This window comes from Silurus aristotelis (genome assembly GCF_946808225.1).
Source record: "Silurus aristotelis genome assembly, chromosome: 8".
Taxonomy (NCBI): domain Eukaryota; kingdom Metazoa; phylum Chordata; class Actinopteri; order Siluriformes; family Siluridae; genus Silurus; species Silurus aristotelis.
This window is the reverse complement of record NC_139581.1, coordinates 10,983,210-10,997,832: the sequence shown is the minus strand read 5'-3', so window position 1 is coordinate 10,997,832 and position 14,623 is coordinate 10,983,210. Positions and strand designations below refer to the sequence as shown.

At 34.7% G+C, this 14,623-nt stretch overlaps 1 protein-coding gene across 2 annotated transcripts; it reads right to left on the bottom strand.

Annotated features, from left to right (window-relative positions):
- Positions 1 to 488: 488 nt before the first annotated feature.
- On the bottom strand, positions 489 to 11,587 carry sgcg (sarcoglycan, gamma). 2 transcript variants are annotated; one of them, XM_083548468.1, is made up of 8 exons: positions 11,272 to 11,587; positions 7,107 to 7,295; positions 6,856 to 6,957; positions 6,017 to 6,104; positions 5,486 to 5,602; positions 2,944 to 3,016; positions 2,297 to 2,420; positions 489 to 1,357 (listed from the first exon to the last, which is right to left on the bottom strand). In XM_083548468.1, the coding sequence occupies exons 2-8, from the start codon at positions 7,293 to 7,295 to the stop codon at positions 1,181 to 1,183; spliced, it is 870 nt and encodes a 289-aa protein (XP_083404594.1). In that variant the 5' UTR covers positions 11,272 to 11,587; the 3' UTR covers positions 489 to 1,180. The 2 variants fall into 2 exon arrangements, with proteins under 2 accessions (XP_083404594.1, XP_083404595.1); XM_083548469.1 differs by lacking the exon at positions 11,272 to 11,587 and adding an exon at positions 10,094 to 10,184.
- Positions 11,588 to 14,623: the final 3,036 nt, after the last annotated feature.

The following is a 14,623-nucleotide window of genomic DNA, read 5'->3' as shown; positions in this document are numbered from 1 at the left end:
TCATTGTCCTAAAATATGAACACATGAAGAGAGAAATCTGTACAATGCTTTATTAATTACTACCTGAATTATGGCAAAAATTATGATTTTAGACATTCCTCAGATTGATAAGTACATAAAAAGTTTAGCTTGTGCCTGTGTGTCATCATGTATACCCCAATGAACTTGCATTGGGGTCTGTTTTGCCCATAAAAGTTTAACTTTAAAATTGTAAAATTTAGAACTTGAAACACAATGTTAATCTTTTGCTTTCTGTGGGGTCTCAAGTAGAACCATCTTCTGTTAAAATTAGTAAATTACCTTTAAATATTAGATAAAACCATAGCGAACCCATAAAGAATGTTATTTTATTTTCAATAATGATGATTTTGGGGGAAATTGCATCTTCAAATTTTACCCCAGAACATTTTAACACTATGGTAATGATTTTCCATACTTTAATTATTCATATATTTTATATTATATGACTGCTATATCTGAGGCAACCAGGAAGAAAATCAATTCTTTATTTACACAAAAAACATCACATTTGTTTTTTTTTGGTACACACACAAAAAAAAAAAAATTCCTCACAAATACATATAAAAGATTACTCAACCAGAGACACATTGTGGCTGGATTTACTTGGACCATCTTCATTTTTTCATACACTTTTGCTGATATTAGTTTATTTAAATCTTAACAAATAATTTTTGTTGTAAAATCATTAAATCATTTAAGCAAGCTGGACAGATTCATGTTTTGTTTACACACCTTACAATAGTTTTGCTGTTGCTCCTTAACAGTAATCATATTTACTACACAAGTTTTGCGTATTGCACTAAAAAATCATATTGCATAGGATGTACGCTGTGACCAGCCCCCTTTTGCCCAGCCTAGTTTGGTAAAACAGAGAAAAAGACAATAAGAATGTAAAATAATTACCACTCACAAACAATGGTATTGCAAATTTTTGTGACATTAAAATTTATGCATTTCAGGTACATAATGTACTCAGGCTCAAACTCTCACCACCTAAAGAATAATGTTACTTTTTTCCTCTTGTGACTGGTTGTGAAAATTGTGCTTTTTTGCACCCTATGTGAGAATTCTGCAACAAAAGATCTTTGCAGGCAATTCAGCAGAAAATCCCTCACCAAATTATTATCTCATGAGTAGCAGTTCACAGATGCTCTGGACTTCAGCACTCTTGGCTTTCACTGCAGGTAGAGGAGAGCCCAGCTTTGGAGAGGAACAGCTTGCCACTGGGACACACACACACTTCAAACATGTTGTACAGCCCCTGAGAGCCACCTGGTGATCCTGCTTCACCTGTCGGTAACTTAGGAAGACGAATGGTTTCAGCATCTAAAACCAGCTGCAATAGAGAAGTAAACATGAGGTTTTCACATGTTTAATTACTTAAAACACAGAAAGTCAACATACAATATTTTAATATTTTATTCTATAATGGCCATGTTAACTTCTGTTTACCAAAAGTCAGATTTTCCTCATGCCTAATCACCTTTATTGAAGCAGAGCATAGACAACAACCTAAAATGGATTATTATGTTTTTCACTAACTTGTAAAGTCTATGCAAGCTTGAGGGGACATAACAAATGTTAGAAAACATTAAATTAATAAATGTAATAAAAATATTCATTTGAATATTTCTACTTTTCACTCAAGGTGTTGTGTAAAATAATATAATGCATGAGGAAATTTGGGCTATAAAATTTCAAAAGAATGCACAATGTTTTTTGCTGTACATATCATAAATATAAATAGAATCTTAATAATTTGATGCAACAAAAAATAAATTATTTGTATTTCCCCGCTCATTTGAAATCTAGGGTCAGACCACAAGGTCAGCCATGAGATGGTACTCTTAGAGCTGTAATCCACCCCACTGAGCCACCACTGTGCTAATTATATTAGTGTACATCACTATACTCAAAAAATTATTGTTTTTGCCCAAGTTCATATTCAATTTACACACGACCTCTTTATTATTGCTGGACCAGTAAATCAGGCTGAACCCATTAAATTAGAATATATATGAATATAGCACCTTCCCGTGGGCTCACCACCTGCAGGAGGGACCGTAAGGGACGGTGCTGTGAGGATTGGGCAGCAGTCGAAGGCGGGGGCCTGCTTAGACTGCTGCCCCCACGACCCGAATTACGGATAAGCGGGAGAAAATGAATGAATGAATGAATGAATGAATGAATGAATGAATATAGCAACTTATTTGAAATATTTGCTGTTAGAATAACTGGTCTAAATGCGTGAGTGGTACACTCACTGTACACTTACAAGACCCTCGGTTGACTGCAAAATAACATCCAGACTTGATTCAGCATCTATATTTCCAGCCAAAGCTTTGATGTAAACACCTCTGGGGGCTTCCATGCTCAAAGACCTTGTTGGAGACTCCAACCTTGAAGAAACAGCAAACGTTCAAGGAAATATTAATGCAAGTTTCAAACACAAGGTGGCATCAAGTCCTTGAATAAATACCAAGTATATGCCATACATCAGCATGCATCATGGTTTCATAGAAAATAGAGAGCTATTACATGAATATATTAATATTCTTTTTTTTTTTTTTTTTTATTGATCCAAAAAAAACTAAAAATATATTGGGCATATTAGAATCCTACTGATCGTCAATAGCTTTAATGTATTAATGCATGTAGGTTAGGTGTTCTTTTAAAGAAAAAAAAATCCTTCAGCTTAGATAACTTCCAGATGACTCATAAAGGCTGTTAGTCATAATATACCACAAATAACTATTACCCTCCTGGAAACCCTAAATAAAGCTATTCTAAAAAGTAAGCAATTTAGAATGCCAGAAACTTGTACAAACAGCAAACATTACTTTAAAATTCCTCCTACTTTTAATTTCTACTTTCTCTTGTGTGCAAGGTTGCTCAAATTTCAGTCAGTTGTCCCACACTCACCTAAGGTCTTTCAGGGGCTCGGCTTTGACCATTGGAGTCTCAACAGAGTGCTCAAACAGTGCACCTTGAGGACCTAAACAACAAAACAGTGTGCTGTGAAAATAGCTTCTTACAGTAGGATGCATATATATATATATATATATATATATATATATATATATATATATATATATATATATATATATATATATATATATATATATATATATATATATATTATATGAATACACATACATATATACATTACATTAGAAAAACCCAGGTGCTTAAAGGAACTGCACTTGTTTAACCTGAGCTATTTGAGCTCTATTTGAGCTATTTTGCATTATTTTGCAAGATCTCTGCCATTTTAATGACCGAATTCTGTCATTCTAACTTCTCTTTTACTGTGTTAACTGAATAATACAGGGTAAAGTGTATAACTTAATAATAAGCTGGGACTGCACATAGAAGTTTATATATGTTTTCAGAATTTGTAGTAATGCTTCATAGATTAATTCCGATTTCAATTCAGTCAGTAATATTTTATTGTAACCTTTTGTTAAAATGTACAGACATTGTCTGGATCTCAGGATCAAAGGGACCCTGGAGATGTGTAGTGGTATATATAAGTAGGTTATTTGGACCCTAATTTGACTTTACTGAGTGTGTCAGTGTTTGTATGCGTTTGGTGTCCAGGGTGTATTTTTTGCATCATTTCTAGTATTCTTGAGATTCTTGAAATTAATTAAGGTCTGGTGAGACTTTGGACTCAAAATGAAGAACAGATATAAATATATCATAAAAAATATTATGATTAGGTCTGATTTTAAGGATTGCAATCTTTCCTCAGTGAGATCTTGACAGTATTTTTAAGCTTGCTTCTAAACACAGAACCATTGTTGCTTCTCTTATCTCTCATGTGTATATTGCATTGGACACTAATAATATGTGATTGATCAAATATGTGAGATGTGTGCCTGTTTAGAGTCGTTGGCATGCTCACAACTTTAATCTGCTATTGAAGTTATGTAGTAAGAATAAAAGTCTAACTAGCTCAAGGTTTACTGGAAGGTAATATGGTATTGATGCATATTTCAGTGCAACAATTTGTCATGAACTATAAGATGGATATTGTTAAAGCCTGCAGTCTTTCCACTGGCTTGTTTGTTGTGTGAACATGACTGATTGAAGCTAGGAAAGAAAAACAAAACAACCCAGTGATGCTATTTTTTATGTGAGGAACAGTCACTGCATTGGCCTTAACATGGATTAGCACATAAGGACAGTATATGATGGTCAGTATAATAGAGTATAGCCGTTGGTGTGAATCTTGTTATGTATCAGCTGGATGCCAGCTTAATCTCAGTGACTTTTCATGCCAGACAAGAGTTGGACATGCAAAGAGTGACCCCATAATTATAAATCTGTCTGAGTCACTATTCACTGATTGTCACACAGTAAGGGTTCCTGTCAACTCAGACTGAACAATGAGAAGACGAGAACAGAAGATCTAGAAATGTGTGCAATATCAATGTAAATCCAGTCAATTAAACATTTTTTATATTATCAGCAAAAATAAAAACAATAATAAATTATGTTTATTTTTTACATAGATTATTTTCCTCAGCGTCTAAAAGAAATCTGTGAATTCCTGTTTGGAAAATGTGGATATGATGGATATGGTTGGATATGATTTAGCATGCGATGGGAAGTCACAGGCACTGTTGGTTGAAAAAAATGACCAAAACCGATACGTTTTGATTGACATTAACTTATAACTTAAGATGACAATTACATATATTCATTCATTCACTCATTTTCTCCCGCTTATCCGTAATTCGGGTCGTGGGGGCAGCAGTCTAAGCAGGCCCCCGCCTTCGACTGCTGCCCAATCCTCACAGCACCGTCCCTTACGGTCCCTCCTGCAGGTGGTGAGCCCACGGGAACTATTACATATATTTTTATTTAATTCATATGATTTCTAAGCTAAAATTAAACATTTCTGAGCTCCAGAATGTTACAGCAAATTACATCTGGGACAAAGTACTATGTGTAAGAATCTACTAAAGAGAGCCCTTTCTCAAAATATGTGTTTTCATTGGAGAAATTAAATGCAGACAAAATGCTAGCATGTAAGAGACAAATACTTTTGGTAGTATTGCATATATGGTTGTATATAACATTATCAATGTATTATTAAACTGTATTCTATAACCGTAATGTTTTAATAAGTCAGTTATAAATATGCATAACACACTGTTTTGATTTTGGGATGAGTAGCAAAAGATAGAGGTCAGAACCTCATGAACCTCATGAACCTCACCAGCACCACAGCACCTTTTTTTAATAAAGTATACTGTTTTCAGTAGTTTGGGCATTATTGGGTGATCAGTGCTGATTGTAATGATAATGATGATGATGATGATGATGATGATGATGATGATGATGATGATGATGATGATGGGGATTGTGTGTTCAATCTCATTATAATTGATTCCCATCTTAGTTTGCATTTAAAGATGGCCTTCAAATTTGTGTATAATCAAATGACCAAAAGTACCTGTAACTCTTAGTTTCCCTGTTCCCACAACCGCTTCCTTTCCATCAGCATAAAACAGAGTCTTGTCACTTGAGCTGACATTAAAATGTTTCCCAAATGCCTTGGCCTGTCCTGGACCTGTAAGATAAACCAGGCAAACCATAAAACCACAATACCCAGTATGTGGGTCCACAGCTGATTTTAAAATGTAACAGTATAAATTACACTGTATCTGTTCATGGATTTGAATTTTAGGATTGAAGTTCATTAAACAAAACATTAACTTAACAAATAACATTTTCAATTCATTGACTGCATATTGAAAAACACAATGCATAATGATGATGATGATAAAAAAAATAAATAAATAATAATAAAAAAAATAAAATAATAATAATAATAATAATAATAATAATAATCTGCATTGTAATCTATCATTAATTAAAAATATTTTCATTGCATTAATGTATTATTAATTAGACCAAAAATAGCTACTGACTTTTCAGTCAGTGTAAAAAAAAAAAGTAGTACAAAAAGTAGACACTTTCATACCTACAGACACACTTCCAGTTACATCTCCATTCTCATTGCGGGCGTTCAGAGTCACATTATCAGTGGAGTGCATCAGCAGGGCTGAGTGCTAAAAGAAAGCAGTAGCATTAGTTTGAATTTTGGTAACTGACATTTATTTGAAGAGGTGAATCGTGTGTAAAAGGTCCTGCGCAACTAAGAGGAATTTCATTAGAGAAACACAGTTAAACTGAGTGAATTATTTGCATGCATAAATTAACAGACACGTTCATATAATTTGAGGAAACTGGAACAGTTTTAATTCCATTGATAGTTGTGAGACTGTCTGGCTTCCCAAAGGGCAAACTCTTAAATTTTAATTAAGTGTGTGCTCAAAGATAAACAGAACATGCTGAAACCATAGCCTGTTAGCCACAGGAACAAACAATAAATGTTCCCAGCTGCTACAAGCCATAAACTCTTTTCTAAAGCCAGTGACGTGAGCAGAGAGGGAAAGAGGTGAGATTAAAGGATGTACATAATCCCCTTTCTGTGTAAAGAAATGCCACCATATGCCATATACACCACATTCCATTCATGAAAAGTCTCTGGATAATTCCGCCTTCACATTTTTTGGACATTTACCCAAAATCCCCTTTCGCTAACAGAAATTATCAGCAGCAAATGTCTGCACACATCAAACACAACCATTAATCACGTAGAAACACCTCTCAGACTAACAAACAATGAATATTGAACATGGCTACTTCCTGTTACAGCCCAAAATGTAGAACCCTGTAGTGCATGTTTCTATTTAGCATATCATCTCATCATGTACATTTTTGTCAACAATGTGTGCAGGAAGACAGCCTATATGATACCTCTCTGGAGTCAATCTCTTCCGCATAAACTGGGAAAAGAAACTCAGACTCTCCCTCCAACCTCACCCCGTCTTCTGTGACCTGGAGGTATCCCATGCCATCCTGCAAAACATTAAATAACCTCCTATTATGGCTGCTTAGCATTTTAAATGTATGAGCATCTCTTTGCTTAAAGTGTGGTTTGAAATGCCACTTAGATAAACTTGTAGTATAGACATACACTTGTACAAAGAAATTAATTTTTTTTTTACCGTATTGAACCACATCACCCTTAGGATCCAGATTGTCAGGCCAAAATTCACCACCAGGATGATGATTAGAAGCAGGACAAACAGATATAGGCAACGTTTCCTCCAACCATAGATGCCAATCTTATATATGGAGTCTGCAACAGCAACACTAGACTCATCTGTAGTGCTGATGTATTGTTCACGAACCATCTGCAGAGAAACATTTATGTAAAAAAGAATTTATGTATTTGTGTGGCCATGCATGTGTGTAGTAGCAGTGTGCTGCAATGCCATGATCTGTAGCTGCACCTATTAACTCTCCAGATATCCGTCTGTAACTGTGTCTGCATTTGAATTTTGGCTCTGATAATTCTTCATCCTGGGATGCATCATTTCAATTCACAATTGGTCTCAACAAAAAAAAGGATGACTGTATTTCTGTGTACCTGCCCACAATATATTCTAACAACTGACCAGGCAGTTACTAAGAATAAATGAAACAATTTAAAACATTTGAAAAAATATGCTTTCTTTTCATATTTGTTAAGTGCACTTTATCTGTTAATTGCAAATAATGAACTTATATTTAGTTACACCTGCAGTGTTTGCAATGTTGTTTCTATAACACTCACTCTGCAGAGGAGCACAAACCTTCACAAAGTGCAAAATCCATTTCTCTTTGGGGCATACCCCTTCATTTTATATTCATTAATTAATTAATTTAATTAATACATTTTAATTAGTCCTGTAACCACATGCCCTGATATATTTTATACTTTACACATAACATTTATATGTTGTGGATTATATTCAGACAAATGACCCTAATCTAACACAACTTGTTTGACTAGTTAGATGTCTCTGGGCTATTTGGACTTAATGAATGAAATCTTAGGATTGAAAATGCATCTCTGAAAGAAAGGTAGGTTCCAAGTAGCATGGCAGGACTTCTATTTTTGTTATCTGAAGTAACCTGGAGAAACCATGAACCATGATTCAACAGATCATGCAACTTATTAGGGCTCCCCTAAAGGATTAACCAAAGAATCCTTAAATTTTCTGTATTCTCTCAATATTTCTAACAGTGTGCCAGTGTCAATTAGATTCTATGTCTTTTTAACTTACAATGTGGGGGAAGTGTCATAGACGCTTATAAAACATGCTCTCTAATCTTTATAAATAATGTAAATCATAATGCTACAGCAGGATGAATTCAAAAGTCTACAAAAACATTATGTCTGCCAGATTACAGAGAATTTAATTGAATCTGATCACAAGGTTGTATAGCAGGATAATGAAGAAATATACACACTTTATTAGGAGAAAATGTAACACGTTTGAAGTTAACCAAGTCATTCACCAGCCCTTAGCCTATTTCAACAGCAGTTCACTTCCTGAAGAGAAGAATGGAGGGACAAACCCCCAATACAAGCAAAACTGAAGGAGACTGCAGTACTATTCTCGAAAAACATCACAAAGAAGAATATAACAATTTGGTGATGTCAGTAGGTTTTTACATTGAGGCAGAATTTGCAATCAAGTGATATACAACTGAATATTTGGTGTTAAGTTCTTTATAAACGTAATAGTGTACATTATTTGACCAAATACATAGTTTAAAATGTTATTCCTGATGTTCCTGAACATTCGGTCCCGCTGCAGATTCCCGCCGAAAGCCATGAGTTCCGAATCGCATATGTACAGTCATATATATTATATAATCATTTTGGTTTCTTCAAAGACAGTGAGGAGCTTAGTTTATTTGGTTTAGGAGATGCAACGTGTGCACAATATATATATTCTTAATAGTAGACGTCATTGTGCACACTAGAGATCGTCATTGTGCATAGAGATATTCCTACTTACTCTGCTAGTTTTCTCTAGCTTCTAATTTTGCTGTCACGTGAGCTGCGACAACTGCCTGTTTGTGGAGTGTAAATTTAGATTCTATATTTATGATGCCTCCCTGCGATTTGACCCAAAGCATGGAGGACGACATAGGTTTTAATAAATAAACTTACCCTACTGACTCACTGGCTCTAATTTCTCACAATAAAAATGGGAGAAGAAGCACCACACCGTATATATCTGACAGACCAGTAATGTCTTTGCTTTAAGATTAATTATCCCTTCCAGTATTTTACCTCAGAAATAATGATATGACCTAATGTCTGCAGCTTTATCCTTTTAAAAGATAACAAGCAAAGGCATGTTCCTAATGTCTATCCAACTACAGTCGATATGAGTATTGTATTACAAATAAGGTTACAACAGAATATGTTGACCTATCTAATACATTTTATTAAAGAAATAAAACATTGATGTCCAAAATACATAAAGTTTGCAGTGTTAATGTTTTTAATATGAATTTTATATAGCAGATATGACAGGAAAAATATTGGGCAATTGTCAGCAGTGAAATATGTGCCCTAATTCAAACAGCAAAATTGTGTGTGTTATGAAATACATCAATATGTAGTAAATCTAATTACATTTCATGTCAAGCAAAAATAATGCTCTATTCAGAAATGCACTCTTTCTATTAAGATTTCATGAGTAAATGAAATGGCCCATATGTTGTTTTCATATGAACTAAAAGTAAGAATATTTTAAGATCTGAAGGAGAGCTTTTTTAATTACTGGCAACTTGCTTAGTCCAAAAATTCAAAAGTGTTGCTTTTAGTTGTTTTTACAATTTACTTAAGATTTTGTGGAAACTTTTGGAAAGTTGCCTTCTTTCTGCAAATCTCAGTAAACACATTTTTCACCACCAGCTTTTAAAATGTGAACCCATAATTCTCTTGTGACAGGAACAAATGCTTTATCAGTCTTTCTCCATATCAGAAATAGGTTCTTAACAAGCTAAATGTTTGCAGTCAACTTCCCCCCTTCCCAGTTTTAGAGCTAGTAGAGATTTTTTAGAGGGAACAATAAGTGTGATCAATAAAATGAGCACAAAAACTTATTTCTGGCTATTCTAAGCAACAAGAAAAACAAATTTATCTGGCCTGCTGGATATGAAATATCTCCCCTAACCAGGATCCAGGCTCTCCTTAGGATCTGTCACACATGCTTTACATACCCGGCAATGATAAATACTTTCTATTTCACAACACACAAAAAGGATCTCCTCAGGGGGTGGACCTTCTGTTATGAACAACCCAGTCAACCTAGAAAATTGCCTTCCTCAGTATCATATAACAATTGTAAACATTTATAATAAGCATGAAAAAGTGTACTAAAGTCTGAAATGAATGCACTGTATGTGAAAAAAATTGAGGCAGGAGTTGAACCTACAAATTTAAAACCAACCTTTCCATGGCAACTTATCCAAACATTGCTTTGTTTTGGACTTCTCACTTTTTCCATTTGTTCCTTAGAGCTTAATAGAAGGAGACACCCCTTGTATAGGCAAACAGATCAAATCCACATTAACCAAATATTTATTGAGAACCTGAAGATAACATTGCTAATAGTTCTTCGTTTTTAACTCCCAATCATATTATTCCATTAACATTTCCTACTCATGTGCAGTCTGTTTTTCCCTTAACTCCATCATAGCTGCCAAGACGAGAACACTGTATCACCCACTACATACTGTTTTCTGAAACCACTGAGTCCTAACATTAACTAAGATTCCAGGCTCCTTGTGGTGTAAAAGCCTGACATGATGAAGTAGCATGAAGGCTTGTGGAGGTTTAAATTGCTCTCGTCCATATCGAGTTTTTGGAGGATACAAACCATCAGAGAAGAAACTGTACATGTTTTAACCCCCCTTGGTCTAATCATGTCTGCATAACTCCACTACACTGTAATGCCACAAGCTGCTAAAAATAGGCATTTAGACTTTTCTTCTAATGTTAAAAGAAACGAACATAGAAAGTGTTTAAAACAATGTCTAGAGATTTGGGCACTCAAGGAAAAAGTCCACAATACTTTAATCCAAAAATACACATTTCTACATTGATGGTAGCAAAGTTTCCCAAAGAAAGAAGGAAACTAAATACCAAATGAACATTTAAACACTAGTTATAATTAAACACATGCTTCCTATAGGTACTCAGAAAAGAAATCTAAGAAGGTATCATTTTCAGCAAAGCACTGTCACACAAGGTAAACCAGGCAATGTAGGATTTTATAGCCACAATAAGTGAAAGAAGAAGAGAATAAAGCAAACGTTGCTTACCTTTGCTACTGTGCTGTGCACTGACACGCAGCCTGGCTGTCTTCTGTGCAGCGGCAGCAGCAACACAGGAATCCCTGCACTCGTCTGTCTGTCAAGAGCTCAGCAGCTGCCTCTCATAAATCTGATTCTGGATCAGCTCCAGCCAAACATGAAGAGAGGCAACTCACCCCCACTTCCGCCTCTCAACAGTCTCCTCTCCGATTTTCGAAGCAACTTCTCATAGCTTTACAACAGCTCGACAGTGGACCATTTGAGTATTGTGTGCTGTCAGTATTAGGACTGTTAGTGAGGGGTTGAGTGTGTCTTCACAAGAGAGAGAAAAAAAGGGGAAAGAACCGTCAGATACATGCCCCTGTTCTGGCTCAGGCACATCTGTGAGTCACTTTCTAAGCATGAGTTCTGGTTCAGCAAGTGAAGTTTGTGCATCTCTAATAGGGACTGGTCTTCCAAATCTGAGAAAAAAGCCAGCTCCTTGGGACAGTTGGTGAATGACGAGACAGGTCATTCTAAAACTAGAGGGCATATTAATAGAAATGTGTGCAATGGGGATAGTACTGGTGGCTTCAGGCGGGTTGTTATGCAGAGGGTGCCTTTGTGTTGTCTTTCATGCAGGAGTCTGAATTTACACACACACACACACACACACACACACACACACACACACACACACACACACACACACACACACACACACGTCAAAAGTTTCGCATTTTGAAAGAAAAGTTTTGTTCAATGAAAAAACATACTAAATAAGTGCTACACATTGGTTTGATGGATTTATATGGTAATGCTGAGAACAATCATCATAATAGTAGGAATTTAGTTTTTCATGGGTGGCACAGTGGAGGGTAGCATTGTCACCATAATGCTCTGGGCTCCCTGGCTCAATCCTCAGCTTGGGTTACTGCTTTTGTGAAGTTTTACATGTTCTCCTTGTCCATGTGAGTTTCAGCCTGGTCGTCCAGTTTTTTATCCTCAGAAAAACACAATTTTAAGTGGATTGGTGACTCTAAATTGCTGCGATATATGAAGGAGAATGTGACTGGTGCCCTCTGATTAACTGATGTCATCTACAGGTTGTATTCCTGCCTCACATTCAGTGTTTCTTGGAATAGTTTCAAAATCACCACAGCACTGAAAAGATAAAGAAGTTACTTAATGTAAATGTTGAGATTTTGTGGTATGAACTCTAAATGCATAGGACTTTTTTTTTTTTTCAAAAGGAAATTCTTTGTCAAAGGCAGCCAAAGTGTGCATCCTGAGGAAACTTTTCCAGTCCAGCTGGACGTTCTGCTGTGCAATGACAAGTGGAGGAATTTAAGACATCAATCAATAGCTGACTCTACAAATTATCCACTCATAACACCCCGACCCCCAAGCCTGGGGCAGTGGAGACGATTGAAGGCCTTGGCTGATGTGTTATTTTTTTTGTTTGTCTCTGTAAGTCATAAAGACAATGTTTACGGCATTTTGACATTCAACAGTCACCTGCAGCCTGCAGCTAAAGACAACCAATACACTCTGAAATCTTAATGAGGTCCTTTTACAACAAATATTCTCTACTTTTCAGCATTGTTTAAGTCTCAAAAATGGAATCATAAAAACCTGTGTAAATTAGTGTTAGATGTTATTAATTGACATATTAGGGCATGTGTATTTTAAAATCTAATATTACCTTAAAGTGTGTCACCTTTGTTTTGTTAATATTTATAAAATTGCATTATTATTGAATAATTCCATTATTAAGTTATAAATTAATTACATTTAAAAAATAATTACTAACTGAGTGCAATTCTTTAAAACACTGACACTTTCCTATGACAGTTTTACTGGGCTCTCATGTTTGACATAAACCTATAACATTTTTGGTAATGAAGATGACACTTTTATCCCCACCCAGGTCACAGCATTTTTGCTATTATCAAGTGATTTGGGCATTGCAAAAATTCTGTAAAATACAAAGTCATTTTTGATCATGCTCTAATTAGGTCATAACAAAATTGACTCCGAGCAATAACTCGATATAAACATTTATCAAAGTGGTATGTATGGCTGCTGGGATAAACCTTTCAGAATATTTCAGTAGATTTCTTCTAATTGTTATATAGGCCTGTGAATGCTTCACAGATTTAATGTGAAAACACTCTTTAGTGATAATAATCGAATAAATATTTAAGTATCATTGTAGTCAAGCAATCTAATCTACCTGACTAAACTCAGCTAACGAAACATGCTCTCCTGTTGAATAACTTAAAGTATGTTCATGCTTGATTAAATACGCAAACGTTGATAATAAGCAAACATAACATATGCAGTGTAAGTGCAAAATGCAAATCAGCAAAATCAGTTTGTAGAGCTTATCGTTACCGGCAAAAAAAGGACTGTGTTGACCTCAATATTGTAATATTCTTGTAATTATATTATAAAATATTGAAATTTTAATTTTTATTCAACTACTTTAAAATAGTTTTATTTATTACATTTTTGTGTAGATTTTAAAGTAGTACAGGGATATCAAATTAAACAAATGTTTTTTTTAATTGTTTATATTTTCAATTGCATATTTAATTTCACATATCTTGGCAGCTAATAGTATATTATTTACATGAATTTAACCATGCACAATAGATACATTTAAAAAATTATGATTGATAACTTAAAATATATAGAACTCATTTTACATTCATGTTCAAAGATATGAGATTCACCATTCCTGCTGTATAGATATAGTATTTACTGGTACTGATTTTTAAAATGTTTGTGATAATTTTCTTTTATCACTAAATATTAATAGATTTAAGGAATTTGTTGTTAAATTTATTATTAATTAGAAGGATATTATACAGTGCCTGTCAACATTTTGGAAACACCTAATCTTTTATTGCTTTTTTGGCACATGCAGGTTCCTTTTGTTTATGCGCAAAAACTAAATAAAAGGCAAAACCACAAAAGAGTTGGATAGTGAAAGACTGGATGAAAGTTCTATGGACAGATAAGTCTAAATTAGGCATTTTTTGCTCTAACAGAAGACCTTATGTAAGACAGAGAACTGGAGAGATGATTTCAGCAGACTGCCTCAAACCCACAGTTAAACATAGAGGTGGAAGCTTATTGGTTTTCAGTTGTTTTGGATCAGGAAAGATTAGAGACTTATTCCAGGTGAAAGCTACTAAACCAAAGTGAATGTGTAAAGTTGTTATTAATGCTAAGGGAGGATTTTCAAATGAAAAATAAAGTATATCATCTGTACATTTAAATATTTGTTGATCAGAGTAAAACTTTATACAAATGAATGATCTAGTTTGTTGCATAAACAAAGGGAGCATGTGTCTTGTGACAGTCACTGTATGTT

Coding starts and splice junctions, on each gene's coding strand:
- sgcg (XM_083548468.1), bottom strand. CDS start 7,295: ATGGTTCGTGAACAATACATCAGCACTACAGATGAGTCTAGTGTTGCT. Junction 6,105..6,855: donor AAGAGATTGACTCCAGAGAG/GTATCATATAGG, acceptor GCTTTCTTTTAG/CACTCAGCCCTGCTGATGCA. Junction 3,017..5,485: donor AGGGAAACTAAGAGTTACAG/GTACTTTTGGTC, acceptor TTTGTTGTTTAG/GTCCTCAAGGTGCACTGTTT.